This window comes from Eumetopias jubatus, unplaced genomic scaffold (genome assembly GCF_037043125.1).
Source record: "Eumetopias jubatus isolate StellerSeaLion01/CBP00866 unplaced genomic scaffold, mEumJub1_p1.0 scaffold_8, whole genome shotgun sequence".
NCBI lineage: Eukaryota > Metazoa > Chordata > Mammalia > Carnivora > Otariidae > Eumetopias > Eumetopias jubatus.
Genome location: NW_028274814.1, coordinates 80,500,838 through 80,525,973, shown reverse-complemented (window position 1 = coordinate 80,525,973; position 25,136 = coordinate 80,500,838). Strand labels below are relative to the sequence as shown.

Sequence of the window (25,136 nt, the reverse complement as noted above, 5' to 3'; positions counted from 1 at the left end):
TCACAAGTATAGAGTGGACTCTGGGAGCCTGACAGTTTCACAGTATTTGGACTTTCCTGATGAGCTGGTAGTGATAATAATGTATGTGATTTTTTAATACTGTGTGTCAGTACTTGGAAGATCTGTGTAACTCAGTGAATCAGTATTTCCCAAATGATCAATGCATGATACTAAAAATCATTCATGAGTTATAGAGCTATGATGCTAATACAGCGAAGGATTCCTATTTATTTATTTATTTATCTTAAAAAGATTTGTTAATTACATTTTTTTTTTTTTTGAGCGAGCAAGACAGCATGAGGGGGAGGGGGAGAGGGAGAGGGAGAGAGAGAAAGTCTTAAGTAGACTCCATGATGAACCAGACATGGGGCTTGATCCCATGACCCTGAGATCAAAACCTGAGCTGAAACCAAGATTTGGACGCTCCATCGACTGCGCCACCCAGGTGCCCCAAGGTTCTCAATTTTTAAGGATATCAAGGGGTCCTAAGACCAAAAAGCTTGAGAAATGCTGCAAAGGAAAAATTAAAATACTATGAAAAACTGTTAATACTTACTATTTATGGGGTGCCTGGGTGGCTCAGTTGGTTAAGCGACTGCCTTCGGCTCAGGTCATGATCCTGGGACTCCAGGATCGAGTCCCGCATCGGGCTCCCTGCTCAGCAGGGAGTCTGCTTCTCCCTCTGACCCTCTTCCCTCTCGTGCTCTCTCTCTGTCTCTATCTCATTCTCTCTCTCAAATAAATAAATAAAATCTTTAAAAAAAAAAAATACTTACTATTTATGAACTGTCCTAAGCCCTAAAAAACAGCAGTAATTTTATAGAGAAATGAGTAGGAGATGGGGTGGGCAGATGTCTTAAGGGGCTCTCTGAAGATCTGGCAATAAAGGAAACGGATACACACCTGAACTGGCCATGGGAAACGGAAGCTACATTCACTGGTGAGCCAATAAGAGAGGACCATGTATGTGTGGAGGTGAGTGGGGAGGGGTGGCTATGTACCGTAGTGTTCAGGAGTACAAGCTTTGTGGTCTGAAGGACCTTGTTCAAATCCCGATTCTAACACCTATTAGCCATATGACCTTAGGTGAGTTAGTTAATCTCTCTCGGCCTCAGTTTCCTCAGTCATTCTTCCAGAGAAAACCAGAGAAACTGCAGAATAATCCTGGGACAAAGAATATGACTTCCATGTGGGGTTTCTCAGCAAGTCTTGGCAGACAGCCATGGCCTCTAGGAATCTACAATTTTTTTCAGATGGAGAAAGGAGAGGAAGTGAACATTTTCATGCAAAGCAGGACATTTCAGAAGCCCAGTTTTATTTTTTGAGCTAGGGAGCAATCAGTGCAACTCTGTGCTAAAGCCTATAGATTAATCAGAGACCATTCAATAACAGCACTAAGGTATTCATTAACTAGCTCAGTGACGGCTCTCAAGACAAGGGTTGGATGACAACAAAGCTGAATCACACTTTTCCCCCAAAAAAGCTGAACTAGGAGAAAGGTGAGGTGAAGGTGAGACAGAGAGATGGTTCCAGGCCACAAAGAAGTCCCAGAAGGGGTGAAATCAGATTTATAAAAGTCCCCCATTCAATTGTCCAACAAATATCTGAACGCTAGCCATATGCAGGCCCTGCTTTTAGCACTTTATCTAAGAGAAGAAAGAATATGAGTCCATGCAGAGTAAAAAGCAACACATAAAGAGGTATGTATAAAACATAATAGAAAGATGAAATGGTAATGTCCAATGAAGTGTGGAATGGGGGAGGTCAGGGAAGGTTTTCTGAGAGAAGGATGTGAAGAGTAAGTATGGTGTGGACATTGAGAGAAAAATAGGGCATCTTAGAGAGGGGGTTTCTGGAGCAAAACTGAGGGTAGGAAACAAACATATGAGAAGCATCTAGCAGTTCATTTTGGTGTAAGCGCAGGGTGCCTGACAGGGCGCAGTGACTGGGGACTGAGAAGGCCAGGAGAGGGGGGTGCTGGGGCTGTCAGCTACAGGGCTGGCGCTTTGTTAGTAAACAGAGGGAATCTGATTAGGATAATTCCCTCTCCCGTTCTTCATGATAACTATTCTACGCTGTCAATATTTTCTTTAAACCCCCTACTCAATCTCTCATTCCCTTCAATAGGACTTTGAATTTCCTGTCTTACTGCACACTAGACACTGTCTGGTGTCATCTTAGTCAACTTCCTACTTCCTACCTACAAACTTATCCACACTCATCCTCCCCTATTATCCTGACATCTGGGGACAAGGTGTCCCTTTCCTATTAAAGACTACATCTATTTTCATATCTCCCAAGTCTGTGTTCCATTTTCTTTTCTGTTCTACTCCATTTTCCACCTCCATTTCCCCTTCTTTTGGGCTCCCTGCCCCAGATTATAAAAATAATTTCACCCATATTCTTTAAAGAAGTCTGTATGAGAAGTCTACACTCAGTGTCTCCACTTCCCATTCCACTTCCATATGATATCCATCCTTATGCTGGACTGAAATGTGTCTTTAAAGTTCTCAATGACTTATATTGCCAAATCCAGCACATATTTCCAATTCTGAGCACATGAAGCATTTCCGTTAAATTTCAATCCACTGATCACTCTCCTGCTTTCTCCAACCTTTGTGCTCTCAGGGCTTCACTGAACTGGCTCTCTAGGCACCTCTGACGACCACTCATTTGTTTTCCTTCATGAGCTCCATCTCCAATGCCCACGGACATCAGTGGTCATGTCCCTAGCCCACCATTCCTTTCTTTACCTGACACAACCTCTTTGAGTATCTCAAGTCTCACAGTTCCAGTCACCGTCTCTCACCTCAGAACCTCTTCCCAAAGCCATCACTTGCCTGTCTGTGTGTCTAAAAGACCTCTCTACTTGGTTATCCAACAAGTAATTCAAGCTTGGGCTGTCCGTACTGGCAGTTACTTTTCTTCCAAATCTGACCTGTCCTTTCTTCTCTCCTGCTGCTCCCTCACCAACACACACATACACTACCTAATTCTCATTTGTCCTTTATTTACCTTCCCAAGAAAGCTGTTGCCGCGCCTCCAGGCTGCGGGAGATCTGTGCCCTCTAAAACACTCCAGCCTAGTGCAATTATGGGACAATACGGAACCATCGATGCTATTACAGAAATGAGTGTTAGAGGCCGCTCCACGACAGGGACTGTGTTCGAACCCCCACGAATCTCTAGGACCCGTCGTAATCCCCGACGCATGGCAGGCACTCCGTGACTGCTTGGGGGTGAATAATGACAGCTCTGTTTTACTAAGAAGTACTCTGTCAATGGTATAGAAAACATGCAGGAGAGGGAGAAAGAGCAGAGGAAACTAACCTGTAGTGGCTAACTGTAGTGGATGAAACAAAACAAAGGTCTCAACTAAGGATTAACAGGATAGAAAGAAGGGGATGACATGAGAGAGAGTCCGCTGTGATAAAACGAACGACACGAGAGAGAGTCCGCTGTGATAAAATGAACAGGACTAGCAGAGACTGAACTGGGAAGTGAGAGATACAAGGGAGAGGCACAGTGAAGCATCTCTGGGAGATTAAAAAAAAGACACTGGGTACTCTGCCATAAAACTGGTAACTATAACCTATTCTACACCATAAAAACTTTCTAGCATTTCCTTAAAATGGGGAATTAAATGGCCTAAGAATTGGATTTTGGTGGTGGTCTTTGAAATCCAAAAATAGGTGTTATGTGGTAATATTTATAGTAACAGAATGCTCAGCAATTATCCATAAGTCCTCTTCTCTCTCTTTCTCTTAGTTTCCCCATTTATCAAAGTTGGCTACAACTGGAGGCTTTTAATCTACCGTAGGCTAATTTATCAGCATGACACTATATCTAGAATAATTAATTACTAGAATTTGCCACACTCAAATAAGGTGACCTAAAGAGTTTCAGGACTCTTTTTTTTTTTTTAACCCACAATTATATGCAGTTCTTAAACAGAGATGTTTGAAAGCTAAATTCTGGTGTTCCGAGGTTTAAGGAGGAAAGTACTTCCTGAAGTTTCAGAATGGAAGGCCCACTGGTGTGACACAGATCTTCCGGCTGAAGTAAGTCTGCCAAAGGTGATCACACGGTCCTAGGGCTGGCCAGAGCAGTTGGGGGTGGGGAGGACAGCCTTGGAGCAGAGGACCATCCTAACACACCCACAAAGCCTGCCTCTAGGGAAGAGTATGGAGCATGGAGAGATAGGCCAGAAGATGGAGGGAAGGGGCTGGAAAATGAAGAGCCAACGGTGAATTCGAGAATCAAGTGAGATTAGGAAAAGCAGAATTTCTTAGGCTTATTTGACCCACTGCAAAGAGTTTACCTGATTCATGATGGAAAATTTCCTCCCAATTCTGTTGTCTGGCAGCCGAAAGCCCTTCCTCCTCATACCATCTTCTGACTCCGACTTAAACACCTTCTCAGGATCCCCTTTTTCCTCTCCTTCAGAGAGTTCCTTCTGCTTCCTCTTCTTTCTCCTGTTACGTCTTTCTTTGGCACTCTTGGAACTGAGTTTAGATATTTCAGAGGAGCTGCGAGGAGAGCCTGCACCTTCTTCACCTTCTTCCTCGATGGCATCTTCTGAGACAGTGCCTGCGGAGGTGGCCATTGCAGCAGCCTAGGGGAGGAGAGGCCGGTCAGAAGCTGTTAACTGGAGCCGCCCGAAGCCACACGACCAGTGCAGATCATTTCCTTTCCCACAGGTAGGGGAAGCAGGGGAAAGGAGGAAGGCGGACCAGCCCGTTGAGGAGGCTGTGGCCAGGACCTGGCCGTCTCCATTTTCTGGTTGATCTGTGTTATGGCACATGGCTCTACGTAACCAGGGCAGAACCCAGTGGTGAGAACTCTGGGATTTATTCTCTCGAGTTTCTCAGACAAGAACTTAGCTGCCTTCTTGGTATCAAAAATTTCTTTGGGGCAAGTCTGAAAATGAATGCTAAGAAACTATATTATATATTATGGGCCCAACAGTATAAAAACATTTGTATATTTGGATAAGGATCAGAAAGCAAAGTGTTAGGGTGGTGGGATCACTAGTCTGTTTTTCAAATTTTACTTTACTATCTTACATGTGTCTTCTTTTCAATTACAACCAATATTTTCATGACTGCAGAGAATCTCTGAGGGAGATCCTAACGATTTCCTCAACCAAAAGGCTGTGCTTACATGAGACGCTATATACCCTGCTCTGGCCACTTGTCTTCCTCCCAGCCACCAGAGTAGCTGAAACTAAACAGTTGAGAAACTCAACTAGAGATCATATTAAACAACTGGGCCATTAAGACAAATGGAATAACTGGACCGACCTTCTGCAGTTGTTACTTGGGTTATTTTAATCAGATTAATGACTTCTATTTGACCATGTGCCTAAAAAAGATCAACTGGAATGACAATCAGATGGAGCCTTAGTCATGGTGCTCTGGCAGGAAGTTACTGTAGCAAAGAATTGATCACCAACCTGTGCCTCTTCCTGTTGCTTCTTAAGTTGCTCCAACATTGCTTTGAATTCAGCCTCTTTTTGCTCTGCCTCCTCCAGGGTTGCCTGATTCTGCTCTTCATAAGCCATGGCCACCACAGCCAAGATCAAGTTCACGAGATAGAAAGAACCCACAAAGATGACCAAGACGAAGAAGATCATGTACGTTTTCCCAGCTGCTCGTAAAGTCTGTCAAGACAGAAACCATTTTCTGAGTCACGTGCATCAAATGAACCAGGTTGAAAATAACTCGTGGGATAATACTCCTCTGCAGGGGCACCACTGCCTTTTGAGTAGAACAGTCCTTTATTGTGTGGTGCGCCTTCATATTGCAGAGCACTTAGCATCCTAATGGCCAAATGGCTTCCTCTATTCCTCAACTCAGAGTAAAGGTCACTAGTACCTCCCAGTCATTGTGACAGAAAAAAATCCTCTTCCATTTCCAAATATTCCTAATATACTCCTTTCATGGAAAAACATTTGATTCTTTTTTTTTAAAGGAAAAAATGCTCTGAGCTAAGAATTATATTTGACTTTGTTAGTTGGTTCTAAAACAAGTATAAAGAAAAGAATACAAGACTTCAGCTTATTTATCTATGGGTCCTCAAAGAGCATTAATAGACAAATTCCATCTTAGGGATCAGGTCCAAGTCACAGAAAGTCCCCCTCTTAAGTGACATCCTTCCTTATCCTTCTGCAAGAAGGTGGGTTTTTAAAGAAGGATATGGCATAAAGAACAGGAGAGAAAAAAGAAGATCCTCGGACTATTCCCTTCACTATTAGTGAGCAAACAGACATCAAAGAACACTTGGGTTTTAGGTTATGTATATGTGACCCACTATTACTTAGTTTTCATTGTTATTCTTTTCAACCACAAATATTTAATGGAACTTAGCAACAACCGCAAGTATTTCACGAGAAAGAATTGAATCTAAGAGAACTCTAGGCTGTCCAATGGAAAGTAAGAATTCCTTATGGGATATGAAAATTAGAAGCTTCCCTTCAAGAGATCCTTCATGCCTGAGGGAGACATGTTTCTCACTCTCAAACGGGCATCACCAAATGACAGAGTCAAATAGAAAACAATGAATTATCATGGAATTTCTAAGCTGGAAGACCCTTAGCAATCACCCACACTTACTTCTCTATCACCACCAGCGTGATTTACTTCTCTATCACCACCAGCAAAGTTAAATGACTTGCCTACAGTCACCAAGATAGCCCAACACAATGGTAGGCCTTTTTTTTTTTTTTTAATCTGTCACAACCTGCCTGAACAAGTTCAGATGTGTTACAAATCTCACAAATGTTGATACGTTGAGAATCTAAGATCCTTGTGGATAGAAATCTCATCCTTATCACGTCTAGCATAGTGCCTTGTACAGTATGTTTAGTTGATATTCCCTAAAAAGATGTTCTAAGCCAAAAATCTGAGAAGAGGAATACTGCAGATGGTCTGGTGAAACAACAGGAAGTAAACAGAGATAGCAGATTCCCAGGCCAGGGAAAAGGCTGTGAAGGCTGTGAGCCTCTACAGCTATACGTGACTGGGTACTAAAGAAACGGACAAGAGCTGGGAGAATTCACTTAATTTTGTAAACCAGCTGACTCTGAGAAATAACATCCTACAATCCTATATGGTATCTTCACTGAAGGTCTCTGACACAGAATGTCTCCAAACTCACAAACCCTCATGCAAATTCTGTCACCAAAGAAAAAAAAGGCAGCACTCAAAAACAGAGGTGTTACTCCTTACCAACTGATACAAGTTTTCCCAGTAGTCCTGGGTCATAAGGCGAAACAATGCCAAGAAGGCCCAGCTGAAAGTGTCAAAGCTTGTGTAACCATAATTAGGGTTCCTTCCTGCTTTCATACACTGGTATCCCTCTGGGCATTGCCTGAGAAAAGAAAGGGAAGTTGAGGGTTTTTCAACATAATTCTACCCAAACATCAACTCTAAGCTATCTCCAGGACTGTGAAGATAATAAGTAACCATCTAGAAAGTCAGGCCAAAAAAATAGGTATTAAAAAAAAAGGGGGAAGAAGAAGAAGAAAGAACAAAGTAGTTAGGTCAACTTTTTTTTTTTTTTTAAGATTCTATTCATTTATTTGACAGAGAGAGCACAAGCAGGGGGAGCAGCAGAGGGAAAGGGAGAAGCAGGCTTCCCACTGAGCAGTGAGCCTCATGCGGGGCTAGATCCCATGACCCTGGGATCATGACCTGAGCCGAAGGCAGACACTCAACTGACTGAGCCACCCAGGCGTCCCTAGTCAGGTCAACTTAAAAAAAAAAATGATGTTCTGGGAACAGCCTAGGATCAGAATCACCAGGCATGCCTCTTAAAAATGCTGATTCCTATGTCCTACCCAGACCTAGGAATAAAAGCTCTGGACATGGGAGCCATGAATCTGCATTTTAAAGAGGCATGCCAGGTGATTCTTATGCACGCCAAAATTTGAGAATCATTGTCCTAGATTCACATCAATGTGCAATTCAACCAAATTCATCTTAGCTACTATCCCAAATGACAAATGGCCAGCTAGAAGTTCCTCTTAATCATCTCTGTTCTCTCTCTCTTTTTTTAAAGATTTTATTTATTTATTTGACAGAGAGAGACACAGTGAGAGCAGGAACACAAGCAGGGGGAGTGGGTGAGGGGGAAGCAGGCTTCCTGACGAGCAGGGAGCCCGATTTGGGGCTCGATCCCAGGACCCTGGGATCATGACCTGAGCTGAAGGCAGACGCTTAATGACGGAGCCACCCAGGCGCCCCCTCTCTTCTCTTAATACACAACCTTAATGACAACCTAAGTCATACTGGGGATTTCAGTGACCTTGGTTTTATCAGTTCTCTTGCTTAGATTCACCTGATAGTTATTTCAATGTAATTTCTAGTATCTACTTTGATACAGAAATTAAACGGACTTCTAGTTGTCATGGTCATCTTAAAACACTAATTCCTTGAGGACCAATATACTCTGGATAATGATTTGACATCCTCACATTTATATAATTTTCTATTTACAAAGCACTTTCACGTATGTTATCTAATTGGATCATTAAAATAACCCTTTGAGGAACTGAGAATGTGACTTATTAAATCCATTTTATAGATGAAATCCATTCTATAGATGATAAAATTGAGGCTCACCTAAGTTGAAAGGCTTGCCAAAAGTCTCAAAGCTAAAAGTAGCAGAATCAAGTTTCACATTATGTTGCTATAAACTTGTGCTCATAGCAGCATTATTCACAATAACTAAAATATGGAAGCAACTTGAGTGTCTGTTGACAGATGAATGGATAAATAAAATGCGGTATATACAGACAATGGAATATCATTCAGCCTAAAAAAGGAAGGAAATTCTGACATCTGCTATCACATGGGTAAACCTTGAGGACATCATGCTAAGTGAAAGAAGCCAGTTGCAAAAAGACAATCACTGTATGACTCCACTTACATGACGTACTTAGAGTGGTCAAAATCATAGAGACAGAAAGTGGAATGGTGGTCACTAGGGGACTGGGAGGGGAAGATGGGAAGTTAGTGTTTAATGGGTACAGTCTCAGTTTGGGAAGATGGAAAGTACTGGGGATGGATGGTGTTGATGGTTGTACAACACTGTGAATGTACTTCATGCTACTGAACGGGACACTTAAAAATGGTTACAAGAGTAAATCTTATGTTCTACGTATTTTACCACAATATTTTAAAAATGGAAAAAAAAAAAAAGGGACAGCTGGGTGCCTCAGTTGGTTAAGCGGCTGCCTTTGGCTCAGGTCATGACCCCAGAGTCTGGGGATCCTGTCCCACTTCAGGTCCATGCTCAGTGGGGAGTCTGCTTCTCCCCTCTCCCCCTCCCGTTCCCCCTGCTTGTGAGCTCTCTCTCAAATAAATAAATAAAATGTTTTTTAAAAATGGAGAAAAATATTATGTTGCTATTCTGTTCCCTCCCCATGCCATCAGGCCTGCTATGTTTTGGGTCATCCTTGGTACTAATCTATCATCAAGGCAGTGTCCCTACTCTATATTTTATTAATCGTGTTATAATAGAATGAGGGGAGTCTACAAGAGACAGGCAAGGTATCTGGTGTTATAGACTCTATCCTTAGCCTTTTACATTTTTAATTTTGGCTTGAGACTATAGGCACATTCACCTACTAGTGAAATGCCAATTTTGGATGGACGAATATGAAACAGGAAGAAAATCTGAGTCAACCAATATGTCAGACCCAGTTAGGATCTACTACATGAGTACAAAGAAAAGTGAAAATACTGCCCATTTTCATCTGACACATTATTTTAAGGGAGAAGAATAAAATTAGGCAAGCTACTTACCCAGCATCAGAACTGTTCCCACAGAGTAAAGGTTCCAGCATGCCAGGAACTGTGTAAAAATTTGCTAGAAAAGTTTGAAGAGCAGGAAATGAATAAGGCAGATTTAAGTGAATGAGAGAATAAGGTTACACTGTTCCTAACTAGCCCCAGCAGAAACAGTCACTGATTTTAGTTCATATAAATCTTTTCTGACAGAGTAAAACCTGATAAGAATTCTTTCCCATTAATTATTTTCTTATATATACTTAAAAATAAAAAGTGCTACCATATAGCCCTAACCCAATGTCCTTTTTACAGACACTTGGCCTCCACTCATATTTGACATCTATATGCTACTTTCTGGTACTTGAGTCTAAGGGGTCTGAAAGTGAGTTTTCAGGGCTCTTTACTCCTCCATACAACTTTAGCCTTCTATCCTTTAAACTTCTCTTTACCAAAGAGAGGCTAAAGCCCTCACTGATCACATTGCATTGTCCTGTATTAATTAGAAGGCATGTTTCCCCTTTCCTGTATGTGTCCCTGAAATTGCCTTGCAATAACGTTTTCTTTATGGCTACTAAAGTGCCTTTAGTTCCTCCAGGGTGATGAACAGTGATATTGCTAAATTTTCCCAATTATTTTATGGAAGTACTACCACACCAAATGTTCCTTAGTGCAGACCCAAGTGCTGTGGTTCCTGAAATGAAATTATTAAAACTCCTTCACTGAAAGGGGCTCAAATGGTTACTTAGAGATTTACCTGACTTCCCACACCAGACTGACTACTAAGGTCGTGGTACCATGAAGAGAGCTTACGAGGCATTTTCTGAACCATCTGAGGTAACCCAACTAGGGCAAATTGTATTTTTATCGAACTCCTAAGCCTGATTTTGAAAGCAAAAGTTTAGGGGTGCCTGTGAAAAAGCTATAGAGTTTCACGTTGGGTTTTAAAGGGAGAGAAAAAACCCAGAGACGCTTCTGAACACAGTGCTACCCCGAGGACAGGGAATAACTTCATAGCACTGGACTCCTTTCTGGCCCCAACTACTTTTTAAAGCCCAGTGATGGCGTCAGACCATGTAAATTAGAGACAGACTTGTCCTTTGCCCCTTGCAGAGAAGGGGCCACCTACTTTTATTGTTGATATACTCTTCCCAATCAAAGCCTTTGGTGCCATTTTCCAGATAGCTCTCGTTGAAGTTTATGGGCCACACAACACACTTATTTCGCAGGTTGCCCATGAACAGCTGCAGCCCAATCAAGGCAAAAACACTCAGGCAGAACACTGTCAGAATCATCACATCTGACAGCTTCTTCACTGACTGGATTAGGGCACCCACAATGGTCTTCAGGCCTGAGGAGATAGAAGCCCCAGAATCAGAGTCACTTCAGAACCCTCCCCACCTCCCCCAGCCTCCCTCTTAGCTACTGGCTTCTACTCCTCCCCACAGCACCACCCTTGAACCATGGCCACTCTCTCTTATGCCATGGGAATAACAATGGGTCAGCAATATTATCAATTTTTCCAGACATATTAATTCTTAAGTCAATAATTTTTAAGAAGAAAAAGAAAGTTCCTTCTCCAACATGCGGCTCTTTTCCTCCTGGAAGTACTCTCCTGGGTCTGACTGCTGCTTAGCTCCTCAAATGAGTCAGGCTCTTACTTGCCTCAGAGCGTTCATACATGCTCTTCCCTCTGTCTGGAATGCTTCCTTCCACTCCTCTGTCCTACCCGCCTAATTCCTCTTCATTCTTCAGGCTCAGCTTAAATAGCAATTCCCTCAGAAAGCCTTCCCTGACTTTCAATTCTTCTCCCTCCCCCATTATTATTAATAATTTAATAGCACCTTATACTTTCCTCTATAGCATTTATCTTGCTTATAATTAATTATTTATCTGTCTCTTTCACAACTGTATCTAGACTGCCTAACCCACAGCAGGTACTCAATAAATATTCACTGAATAAACAAATGGGAAGATCAGGGATTGAGGAGGTTTCCTGGTTGGACAGAGAACTACTGGAAAGTTTAAAAGCCAAGTTGTGAGAAAGTATGATAAATATTTTCCCAAGAGTTCTGGAAATAACAATGTATTGAAAAGGTTAATTATTATCAACCCAGTATTTACAGTTTGTCTTTCCATTTACAAATACACCTTCTCTGGACCACATATATGCCCTGTTCTCTACAACTGGCCTTTTTTCTGTCCTAGATTGAAAACAAAACAAAACAAAATCTAACCCACTTGAATTGGAGGTTTAAATACAAGCCACTCGTTCAAATTTGAACCTGCGTGTAGCTTTCTTAACTGCAAGGAAGGTATCAGTGATAGGAGACACAGGAAAACATGGTGGTGGGTTCATGATGTTTGGGTCAAAACGGATTCTGTGTGAGGCTGTCCTGGGCATGCTGAGACATCAGGCCATCCATAGGAAATGGCCAACAACGCACTGAGCACTCCAGGGAGGCCAGTGTACCAGGACAGGTGGAAGGCAGTCACAGTGCCTTGACACATAGGACTCAAGAGTGATCTCACCCATGATCCACTTCTGAAGGCAGGAATATTAGACTAAAATTCAAGAGAAATCCTATTCTTGGCTTTGAATTGTGAAGCTAGGTGCATAATTACTACTCTTAACTAAGTTAGACCACTTACTAGTATGACCTGAGCAATATACCTAACCTCTTGGAATCCTAGTTTTTTCATCTTTAAAATGGGAATAATTATAGTTGACTATCATAGGGCTCTTGTGAGGATTAAGCATAATTCATATAAGCACTTAACACTGTACCTGGTACATAGTAAATGACTCAAATGTTAACCATTTTTGCCTGAACCTCAGTTTATTCATCTATAAGAAGGTATTTACAATACCCCTCACCGGGTTGTTGTGAGGCTTAAATAAGATAATGAACGCAAAATACCAAGTATAGTATCTGGCACTTAACGCTTGCAAGCTATCGCTATTACACACGTTGCCCTCGTCAAAGAGATATGATTGGGATAATGACACTGCATGGCTGACCTTGTATCATGGTGATCTAATGGGGAGTATGGACATGACTAGTTCTTTGCTGTATTTTGCAAGTAACCACCTAGAATTTTCAAAGTTGAATTCAATAGAGTTTTCTATCTGAGTCCAATAATAGTAATGCATGCTATGCCTAGCATAGGACCTGGCACAAAGCATGCACTCGACATATTTTTATTTAAAGAGCAAATGAATGAGAAATTTTCTTTCCTCTCACACAGATACCCTGAAAGGGATCTAAGAGGAAATAAAGAAAAAAGAGCTATGAATTAAGATTGTAGAGACACAAAAGTATGCAAAGGCCTGCGTTTTCTTATAGAATGGACCTTCCATGGAGACTGTGGCCACCAAAGGGATTAGGAAGAAACTGTCTACATTCAAGGCATAGGACACAAGACATTTCTAACCTGATTATTTTCTCCTCATAAGACTGTGCAGGGGCACTTGGGTGGCTCAGTCAGCTAAGTGTTTGCCTTGGGCTCAGGTCATAATCTCAGGGTCCTGGGATCGAGTCCCACATCAGGCTCCCTGCTTCACAGGGTGTCTGCTTCTCCCTTTCCCTGTGCCCCTCCCCCTGATAGTGCTCTTTTTTTCTCTCTCTCTTAAAATCAAATCTTTAAAAAAAAAAAAAAAAGACTGTTCAAAAAGAGCATCAGACAGGAAATCAGAAAGTAGGAACTCTGGTCCTGGCTCAGTCATTAGCTATGACCCACTGTACATCAGAACAAAGTCAAGGTCCCACCTCATTTTCTTATACACAGAATGTGGATACACCCAGGAGTATGTAGCAGTGGGCAGTAGAGGAAAAGCTGAAGAATCTTCTTTAAAAGTCTTTCAAAATAGGGCAGAGATATTTATTTCTTCGAGATTAAGTAGCTGAAATTTCAATCTTATTCCAAAGGCCCTGAGAAACTGTATCACAGTCACACAGATAAGTAAGAAGATACTGGTGGTATAAAATAGAAAGCAACCATCAAGAAATAAAAGTTGTTTCAGTATTATGGGCCTTATTTTCATAAGTTGCTGAGGAATAGAAAAGTTCTTCATTGTATTTGGCTCGGTTGAGGTGGGCCTCTACTAGGTCAATAATTTAATTCTAGGCTCCTAAAATTACACAGTTCTGTTTTCAAAGTCAAAGCATGATTAAAAAAAAAAGAAATAGTTGAATAGGTCACTGAAGGATGGTTGTAGTTTCTTTTCCTGGATTTCTTTGAGAAGAGCTTATATCTTCCCTGAATGGTTCAGACAATCATTGATCTGAACACTGGATGATTGTTCAAGGCCATTTCTATTTCCATTTTAAATGAATGGAGAAAGGAACTATAAGCTGTCATTTGTATTAGTAACAAGAGTATAATACTACAAAATAGTCAAACCAATGCATTTGCGATATCAATCAATCAAATTAAAAAAAATACAATTTTAGCATGAGTCTAATCTGATTTTCCTGGGCTGGGAACTCTCTGGACAGTTCCAAGCCCATTTAACAGGAAATTCTAGGCCATGAGGCTCAAATTATCCCGTTTTATAAAGCGGGGCCCCCAGCAGCCTTATTTATAGGAAGTGACCGTCTGTTAATAGGTTACAGATGTCAGGGTGGACATCTGACCTAAATCCTGATCTTTTCCTCTGGGACCTTAAAATGGGACAAAAGACAGTCTAGTAGTCTTTCCAAGTGGAAGGAATGGTAACATGTAAATTTGGGAACTAAGTGGTAGCCATATTCTGTCATTATATTAGGATGTCTGAGAAGTAAAGGCAGTTAGTAAGCTAAGAGATAGAAAAAGGAAATAGACACATGGAGAGAAAAAACATAAAGAAAAAATACTTCCTGGTATCTGGAGCTTTCTGGCTCTGCATTCTGGTTTCACTGGCTTCCAGAAGCCCAGAAGCATTCCAGCCCTTCATGTATCCTTTCACTTGCAACCAAAGATGTTCAACTAATACACCAACCATACATGGAACTCATCATTTTCCTGGGGATAGACCTAAATGCTCTCAGTCAGTTGGTTTAAAATCTTTTCTTCATAAACCAGAAGTCATTGCTGAAGAAATCTGTAAACATGAGTCAAGAAGGCTAAAAAAAAAAAAAAAAAAAAAGCTTCAAGTGTTTTCTTCTGAAGTCTGAGGTTTAGATCAACTCCTTGGTGAGAGTTCTTTCAGCTTTCAAGAAGCTTAAAATAAAAGCTTAAGTTGGAAATGGTATTCAGCTGCTTTTACTTCACAGGGGCTCAGAGAAACAAATCTTAATTGAGCAAGAATAACTGCTAAATAACACTAACTATGACCAACTAAAAAGTTTACTCTCCAAGATTTTCATTCAGGTCCCACAAGAAGAAAGGTGGTGTGGCGTAATGTTAGCATGCCGAGGTAGACATACAATTACACAGCAATGTTAAATGTAAATGGTCACTGGGTCATTTGGCCTCTGCCAAGACGCTTCCTCCTTCCATTAGGGTTAATGATTGTGAATGACCGTACTTGCAGACATCAATGCCAAGTTATGGAGATGAGCCTATGAATGCATTTCCCCCACCCCCCAGTTTTATTGAGAAATAATTGACATACATCACTGTAGATGTGTAAGGTACACATCACAATGGTTTGATTCACGTATACTGTGAAATGATTGCCGCCGTAGGTTTAGCTAACACCCACCTCTCATATAGATACAATAAAAAGAGAAGGGGACAAAAAGAGGAAAAAAATTTTTTCCTTGTGATGAGAATTCTTAGGAGTTACTGTTAACAACTCCCCTATGTATCGTGCAGTGGTGTCAGTTATCGCTGTCATGTTGTACATTATGTCCCTAGCAGTTTCTTTCTTATACCTGGAAGTCTGTACCTTTTGGCGCCCTTCCTCCAATTCCTCCTCCCCCCACACTCTGCCTCGGGTATCCACACTCCGATCTCTTTTTCTATGAGTTTGTTTGTTTTTAGATTCCATACATCAGTGAGATCATACGGTGTTTATTTGTCTTTGTCCAACTTTTCAAGGTCCATCCATGTTGTCAAAAATCGTTAGGATTTCCTCGTTTTTTTATACCTGAATAATATTCCATTGTGTATCTATCTCACAACTCTATCTATTCATCCATCAATGGACACTCAGATTGTTTCCATGTCTTGGCTATTGTAAATAATGCTGTTATGAACATGGGGTGCAGATATCTTTTTTGAGTTAGTGTTTTCGTTTCCTTTGGATATATTCCCAGAAGTGGAGTTGCTGGATCATATGGTAGTTCTATTTTTAATTTTTGAGGATCCTTCATACTGTTTCCCATAGTGGCTGAACCAATTTACTAATCCCAACAGTGTGCAACGGTTCCCTTTTCTCCACAGCCATGCCAGTGTTTGCTATCTCGTCTCTTCGATGACGGCCATTCTAACTTGTGTGAGGTGATATCTCATTATGGTTTTAATTTGCTTTTCCCTAATGACTAGTGATATTGAGGATCTTTTCATGGACCTGATGGTCTTTCATATAATGCCTTTCTTGAGCTCAAGCTCTATAGTCTTGCTAGCAGTGACTGACACGCGCTAGTAAATGCAGCCAGGCAAAAGTGCTCCCTGTTACCACCAACACAGATCAATAAAGTAAGAAGTTGCTGGTAGAATTCCTGACCTGTTGCATGCAAGAATGGAAAATGCCACTGTTCTGGCTGTGAGGACAAGTTGCCTTGCTTCTTCTACTGGCTCACAACACCACACACCAGAACAAGCAAGATACTGATTGGAAACTGATTATCCCAAACAGAGCAGAATGCTCCTTCAAACAACTCCTACACAACAGAGTGTGCAACAGAAGCCCCGTGGGGGCAAATTGGACAGCGAGAACTCTTGGAAAAGGCTAACATTAACTAGCATTGGGATGAGTCTGGGCAGGAGCAGTTAATACATTTACTACCGATCAAGAGAAGACAGCTGGACCCAATGTACAGAAATGTCAGCTACCAGAGAGGAAGTCGGGACATTTGAGGAATTTTGAGAAGCAGGTGAAGCCTCTATATCCAAACACACCTCTGAACCTCCTGTTACCTTTCATGATGCCCAGAAATCCCTTGGACAAATGAAAAAAGCCTGCTTATGTGCCAAGTCCCGAGAAACCAGCCATGCATACTGGGATCAAAATCTTCTACAGTGGTGATGCCAGATTATAAATAAAGTAAATTTATATTTCCTAGCTTGTGGCTCAGGTTGAGAAATCTGTCTGGTTTGAAGCAACATGAGCTAATTCTACAAAATTAACATTGGAATGGGTCTCAAGAGCAGTAACAAGCAGTTCTCACCCCCGGGGAAAATAGTTCCCCAATTCCCAAAGTCTGGCTTGGTCCAGACAAGACCTAGGGTAAAGTTGTACCAGGTCAATTTTCTTGCTGCAGGTTCAAGTTTCACAATGATACTCTTTATTTTATTTATTTGAGAGAGAGAGAGAGCATGAGCAGGGGGAGAGGCAGAGCTGAGCAGGGAGCCTGACATGGGACTCGATCCCAGGACACTGGAATCATGACCTGAGCCAAAGGCAGACGCTTAACTGACTGAGCTACCCAGGTGCCCCTCACAATGATATTGTTGAGGGTTCTTTAGATCAAGAATAATTTGGGAGAGATTTGGAAGCAGATTTATTTACTCAAGACCAGGTTCGTATCACAAAGTCTGAGCAAAACTTAAACTAGCTCCCAAACGTGGGTCAGTGGGATCCTTTGAGACTGAAGTGTTTTCCCATGTAAGACCACTGTGTTCAACTTCAGTTATCTTTTCTTAGAAGCAATGGGAAAAGGAGAAATACAAAAGCAACTGGATTAAAAACTAGAATATTATAAAGGAAACAAGGAATCTAAATATAGTCTGAAAACACTTTCTATCCCCCTTCACTGTGCAGCAGAAATTGCCATATTCATAATGCATACGTCTGAAGAAAATGCTTTCTTTGTGAATACCGGGGTGGGAAGAAGAAGGGCCCATCATTTTTCCTGCTTCTTATCTGATACCACAGGTAAGGAGAGAAAGTAACAGAAATGAAAGCACAGAAATAAAAAATCAAAGGGAAAAAGAATAAAAAAATTATAACTCTAAAGAAAGCAAAATGATATTAAAATAGTGTTGGCAAACAGAGAAGCAGCGCTTTTCGGGAGTCACTGAAATGATAATAGAAATGAGAAGCAACTGGCAAGTAAGGCTGTCCCAACTGGTTTTATTTACACCACTAAATGCTACTCCATAGGAAAAACCTCAGATTCCTGCTTTGAGATTTTTGCCCTAACTTTGGGCATGTCAGTCCTGTGGCACATAGTTAAAACAGGCAGAAGATGAAACTTCTGACAAAGTCACTCGGAAGCTCATTTTTATGCCCGGGCCCCAAATGAATATAAAGCAAAAACAAAGTTTTCGTTTGTTTGCTTGCTTAAAGATTTTATTTATTTATTTTAGAGAGAGAGAGATGGGGTGGGGGGGGGGAGGAGCAAAGGGAGAGGGACAAGCAGACTCCGTGCTGAGCACAGAGCCTGACGTGGGGCTCGATTCCCACCACCCAGAGACCATGACCTGAGCTGAAACCAAGAGTCGGACGATCAACTGACTGAGCCACCCAGGTGCCCTGAATACAAAGTTTTAAGACATGAATTTCTACACAGAATACTTCAATGTCAAGTTGAATCCAGCAAATTCTGGACCAAAGAAAACGTAGGAAGGGTCTTTTCCTGTAACTGCAGTTTGCACGCACTGTTCTTCAAGCCAAGGCCTCTGAAGCAAAAGGGAAACCATGTGTAATACATATCTATGTCTTCAATCAGCAAATAAAAAGGGTCAGAATGTGGGTTTGGTCTTTTCTAAGTCACTAGAAGGCTCTAAATCAAAGCACCCCTTATCCAAAAGGCTGGAGCTAACTGATGCACTGCACCGTCCCATCTTCTGGGAGTCCTGACCACGCTGACACATTCAGACTATCTACCAAAGGTGCTAAGAGGGAGGGCAGTGTCAGCCCAGGTGAGTGGGTGAGTTGTCCAGGAAAGGAAAACTTTCATGAAGGGAGCTGAAGGCTTTGTGGGATTTTGCAGACCCCATGTCAGTTCTGTGGTTGCTCTCACTTCTGTTTTTGGCAGCTTCAGCAAAAGCCTACAATCAAACTGGGAACAGGAAAAGGTAAAGACAGCACCAATCCCACTGAACTGATCCACGAGAAAACTTGGTATGCACAACAATGGCTTTCACTAAGAGGGGATGAAGGCCTGGCTCTACAATAGAGTCAGAATGACGGAGATTTCCAATCAAGAGATGGCACTAGGTCTAGTGACTCATACAATGGTGCTCCCACCTTGAAAGGAGAGCTGGCTAACAGGCAGGTAGGAACAGGGCAATAGTCCTCTATAAATAGTACAGGGAGTGAAAGGACTTGGCATAAAAAGTCACACTTTAATTCAAGTATCAATTATACCACTCACTGACAGAGATCTATTATTGGCTTTATTATCCCTTAGAGTTATTTTGCATCCCACTTAACTTCACAAAGCCAGCTCCAGTGGGGGTGCTTCTGGAAACAGGAATCAGGAATCTATTTCAAATTGTGAAGTTGAGGTCTAAGCCTTGATATAAACCCTTTCTTTGGGTTTAGGTTTCTTCTCTATAATAATAATTGCTACACTAAAATCATTTATGGAGCACTACTATGTGTTTACAAATATATTTTATAGATAGATCAATAATTTGATAGTAGGGATAAGTAATATGACGCCAGTCAAGAGTTACCTTGCAGAAATGCTGTGGTCAGAAGCTATCCATACAGCAGAGACAGAAGCTAAGAGCTAGACCAGAGATAGCATCTGCTGCCCTAGTTAGTGAACAGAACGCAGCTTTCCAATTTAATTCTGGAAGAGAAGTTTCAGATCACAAGAACATAAAGAGACAGATGCCTTGCAGAGTACGTTGGGGGAAGGGAGCAGAAAACATGGGATCATATTTAAAAGAGGGCAGAGAAGAAAGAGAGAAGAGGGAAAATGAAAGTAAAGATTTGGTGCTCCAGACGCCTGAAGAAATAAGACAAGGCCTTCCTAAGGGTGAAGGTACCATCAATGAGCTGTGTGAGGTTGCCTGGAGAATGAGCTTCACTTTTTTGTCAAACCGATTTAAAATGGCTAGGAACTGAACCTTGATAAGTCAGGGTTGTAGTTTTTTGCCAAGAATATACTCCAACTGATGCCCAGCCTCTAGTTGATAGGGAGAAAGCTCCCATTGCTAACTATAAAAGAATTCATTTTCAGTAGGGCCCAAATTTACTGGCCCACTTCATGCCCAGATTTGTAAATGGAGAAACTGAGGTTTACCTTCCTTGAGGTTCTCAGAAAGCCACATTCCAAGTCAGCCCTCTGCAGGACTCTACCTTTGTGCTTCCCTTTCTCTGTGTCTGACATTCAGATAAAGTTGAAAAGGGGAAAAGAGGAATATTTCTGAGTCAGCCACCAGAAGAGTCACGCGAAGCCAGGAACAGGATGCCTCTGTTCTTCATGTCTCTGTTTCCACAAAAGTGCAGCGGGAAGCTTGGTCCCTTAGGAGTCTTCCCTGAAAGCCCCTGAACGGAACTAGCATCCAGTTGGCAGCCGCACGCTCTTGATTTCTGCCACGTTACTGCCCGTGTATCTCAGGCTTGAAAGACTAGCTCAAATATCTTTCCTTCCAGATTTCAAGACCAGCCTTTAGAAAAAACAGTTAAGCACTACCTGGTAGTAAGGATTTAAATTAAATTAAGGATCTCAACGTGGGGTCCATAGGAGGGTTTCAGCAGGGTCCGGGAACTTCCCCCTGATTCTCAAAAGGATCCAAAACCTTCAAAAAGTTAAGAACCACTGGGCTAACTCAACCAGGACCAAAAGAAAAAGGCAAAAATTATGAAACGATTGTCAATTAACTACTTCACAACCACCCACTGACTGATTCCTTTTTTTCCCTCAAGTTTCTGTCCTTGTTGTTTGCCCCTACATTCAGACAGATCTATGTTATCTTACCTTTCACTGTTTTAACAGCATCTGCACAAGCTTTCACTGGGATTTGTGTTTGAGAATGGCCTCTGAATACATACATAGTAGATGTCTACTGGTTCTTACTCCAGTGAAACAGACAGCAATAGGATGTGCTAGTGATTACTAAAGTTTAGTTCACTAACTCCAAGGCTCTTCAATTTGGCTCTAAGACTGGACTAGTTAACAGGGTAGGGGTCTTCTGTGGTTAAATAATTCCATTAACACAGTAACAATAAAAGTGTACTTCGTTGAATAACATCCCATCAGCAAACCATGCGACAGGAAGCCTAGAAATCACAAGCAATGGGATGACGGTGAATGTTAAATTTACTGTAATTCCATGAGGCCAGGAAGCAAATGATTTATGTTCAAAGAGACAGCTAGCTCTGTGACAATTTTTTCAGATATTGGAAGATCCAAGTGATTTATAAGCACGTGCTTTTTCAAAGCATGGATGGAATGGGGGCTGCATGCCTGGCAAAGCGCTGCCATTGAATCTGCCTTAGGACCAAAGGGCCATTCCAGAGAACGTCTCCCAGGAAAAACATGCGCAATGCAAGGCCATGTCAAGTGTGCTGACACCGGTTTAGAATGTGGTGGACAAAATGAATGGAGGGCAAAGAGGAAATGAGGCAGTCAGTTTTGTGTATAAATTTTCTCACCTGGAATTACAGAGATAGTTTTCAAAGCTCGGAGAACCCTGAATGTTCTCAGCGCTGAGACATTGCCCAGGTCCACAAACTCTGTCACATATCTGTAGTAAGGGAGGTCACACACAGACACAAATGACAAACACAGACACGAACACAAACACCGAAGGAAAAAAACAAAACCAAAACAAAACAAAAAGTACAATACGTCACGTCAGGGCCCTAACCCAACACCTAACACCAACCCCGGGCCATCTTACCTGGGATTACCGAAATAGTTTTCAAAGCCCTCAGTACCCTGAAAGTGCGTAGAGCTGAAACATTGCCTAGGTTTACAAACTCTGTTATATACCTGCAGAATCAAACCAAAGTTAACTTGTAATGGTACCACTGGGCGAGGGTTTGACAATGGGGGGAAGAAAGGGTCTTATATACAAGCTATGATTTCATTCTTTTTGTTGTTGAAAAAGAAAATTTCAAAATATAAACACTTAAAGAACACACTTCTTTTTTCAATTGGGCAAGGAGAGTTCAAAAGAATATTTGAAAGAACTGATACAACCAGGAGGTTCCGAGGGCTTACTCTCTTAATCAGCATCGTGCTGTGTAGATCCCAATCAGAACGACTACTCTTGGTCCATTCATTATTTTTAGTAAAAAGGAAGGTCAGGAGGTATCAAAGGCTTATGTCCCCAAGCTTTGTGAACAATTTCTTAGGAAAAAGGAGGCAAATTTCTGCAGCAGAAGCCCCATAAAAACAAATTTACATTAAATAACTCCCTAGTTGACAATGGCAAAAGTGCCTAAATGTCTATATATATATGACTTATCCAAGAGTTGTATGCATATCTTTGCAGTCACACCTACTGATGAAGTACCCGTGACATACAAAAGCAGGCTCAGGATCATGGGATCAAAGCAAATAGTGTGTTAAGTGCCCATTTTATCACCAGCTCTGTGCCCAGCAAGGACATTTAAATTTTAAATGAACACGAGTGTGTATTCATAATGTTGGAAAGCTAGAAATTGCCTTAATATAACAGAAAGTCAAAGTTTCAGTTTCAAATATTCAATGCATATCGTTCACTCATTCACATTTTACAGCTGAAATACATCTTTCTGATGCTCAGACCCATGTATATACAAACTTGCTCAATCTCTCACACATCTGCAGGCACACACGAAGTATACGACACCCTTACTCCCTACCATACCGCCAAGTGCCTCCCCACCTGAAAATGCAAATAGTAAAGTCTGCTATAACTCTTCTGCCATCAGTTACACTTCCCAAAGAGATACGGGTATACAAACATGCAGCTAGAGCATACTAATATGGGGTTATACTGCTCTCTCACAGTAGTTTGAAGTTCTGGTCAGTACTTCCTTAAGAAGGGACCAGTTCGGATACCTTGGCTCATGTTTTAACTCTAAACTGTGCTCTCAAGTCTGCAACATCTGGACCAGCCTCATGAAATTACATGCAATACAACATACTCAGGAAACTGATTTTCAGCTTAAGGTTAACGCCTAGAAAATTTCAAAATCTTCACCAAGGCCCCATGGTGATAAGCGTGCAAACCTTGGTCAGTGTTATAAGGGGGGAGAAAATATGAGAGCATGTCAATGGAAAATCACTTGCTACTTTCTTTCCTAGCTGTAAAGCCTTGGCTTACCCTCTCCTGTATAAACATGCTGTCATTGCCCTTGCAAGCAAGAATCACAGGCATAAGCCCGTTTGGCCTTATATGGTTATCCATTAATTCCTCTTATAACTGGCCACAAACACACTTACAAACACAACCAGGCATACAACCACACATCCATAACCACACCCAGAACACCAATAAAGTAAGCAGACAACTTACGCCATCATGATGACACTGAAATCTAACCAGTTCCACGGATCCCGTAAAAAGGTAAAGCCATCTATGCAGAAACCTCTTGCAATGATTTTCACTAGTGATTCAAATGTATAAATCCCTGTGAATGTGTACCTGTCAAAGAAATGGAGAGCTTGAGGTAATTTCTGAACAGACAGAAACTTTAAATGAATCTTCTCAGATAACAGCCTGAAACGTGGTTTCAACTGGTGGAGACAAAACAGAGCGGGCACAGCCAATGCAGCAGAAAGAAAGGCAGGAAGAGAAAGGGATGCTTTGAAGGAAACTTACCGAAACACAAAACCAAGAACTTTAGAATGTTGTACTGGGTGCCATCTAGGAGGTGATCATTTTGAACCAGGTGAGGAGGCCCCAGTGCTATTTTTAACTTTAGACAGGTTAAAAAAAAAATATATATATATATATATATATATAGGAAACCTCATGTTGGAGAAGGCAGTGCCATGAGGGACTAACTGAGGGCACAAGATGGCACTGGGGCAGCAGGTCAAAGGCACTGGCCAGCACAGGAGAGGGTGGAGGTGAAGGGCAGTAACTTCCAGAGCGCACTTTCTCTTTCTAGAGTTGACTTCTAGGGATATTTCCTAAATTCCACATGGATCCTCACCCTTCTCTGTGAAGTAAAGAGTGGGAAAAAAACCATTTTTCTTCCTTGATGGATAAACTGTGCAAAGCAAGATTTGGTGTGTAAAAATCTTTAAAACAAGCAAGCGGACAAATAAATAAATGAGCTACTTACTCCACATTCTTCGACCATTCAGGAGGGTTACTAAAAGTCATGAATACACAGTTGGTCAAAATAGTGCACATAATGATCATGCTAAATACTGTAGAAAAGAGTCAAGGGAGAATATACAAAATCTGGCCTGTTTTCTTCCTCAGAAAGCAAACACATTTCACATTGGGTATCATGAGAATTAAGTCAGTAACCTGAAAGGAGACAAAGCACAGAGGATAAGGAAATGGCGAGGTGATAATGAAAGCCACCATGAACACAGAATGCTGCCATATGTATCCACACCCGACCAGAGAACTGTGGGGGGACACAGCAGGAGAGCCACTCTCTTTCTTTCAAAAGGGCTGTCACTGCTCTATTCCTTTTGGATAAAACATCCCCCCCCCACCTCTTGCCACTTTAGCCGCGGCTATGGAATAAGCCTCTAAATACCTGTATACATAGCAACCAGAAATCTACCAGTCTACCAGATGCCAAAGTCATCAGGTGAGAAAATACATTAAATCTAATCTATATTATTCAGTACTCATTTATTGTTATCTTATCTTGCATAACTAGTTATCTGAAAATCTACATGCAATTAATGGTTCACTTTTTTTTTTTTTAACTGAAGTATAGTTGGCACACAATGTTACGTTAGTTTCAGGTATAGACCATGAGGGTTCGTTTTTCCCCCTAGTTCTCCAAAGGGCTGAACTGTCCTTAGAGGGCAAGGCAACAGCCTCTATGTGTGGCATTTGAACAATCTGGGAAACCAGTCATGGCCTGTTGGGCAAGGATTTCAAGGATATATGTACCACCATACTCCTAAGAATTAGATAATGGGGTAGATTTATCTGATCATTCTGAAAGTGTCCAGGAATGTTTACGGATAGCAAACCATTTTGTTGCCTTTTCAGTTCCAACCAAGACTTTTCTCAGCCCTTTCTGTTCTTGTCTACTAAGAAAAAAATAAACTCCTTTAGGTCAGCATGTGAGTTACTCAAACTCAGACTGTCACTTTAACAAGCACAGAAGCCA

The 25,136-nt window shown here is 41.5% G+C and overlaps 1 protein-coding gene across 5 annotated transcripts in view; it reads right to left on the bottom strand.

Moving 5' to 3' along the window:
* The window catches only part of SCN8A (sodium voltage-gated channel alpha subunit 8), a 112,935-nt gene that overhangs the window by 63,294 nt on the left and 24,505 nt on the right, over positions 1-25,136 (bottom strand). For 3 of the 5 annotated variants that reach the window (XM_028125544.2, XM_028125545.2, XM_088025593.1), the window contains exons 3-10: positions 24,120-24,209; positions 23,345-23,473; positions 21,492-21,583; positions 10,920-11,141; positions 9,809-9,872; positions 7,229-7,370; positions 5,455-5,661; positions 4,321-4,614 (exon numbers count right to left, since the gene is read on the bottom strand). In XM_028125544.2, coding sequence (XP_027981345.1) covers positions 4,321-4,614; positions 5,455-5,661; positions 7,229-7,370; positions 9,809-9,872; positions 10,920-11,141; positions 21,492-21,583; positions 23,345-23,473; positions 24,120-24,209 — 1,240 coding nt within the window. Of the gene's footprint in view, positions 1-4,320; positions 4,615-5,454; positions 5,662-7,228; positions 7,371-9,808; positions 9,873-10,919; positions 11,142-21,491; positions 21,584-21,739; positions 21,832-23,344; positions 23,474-24,119; positions 24,210-25,136 lie in introns of all 5 variants that reach the window. The other 2 variants (XM_028125546.2, XM_028125547.2) reach the window with 1 other exon arrangement.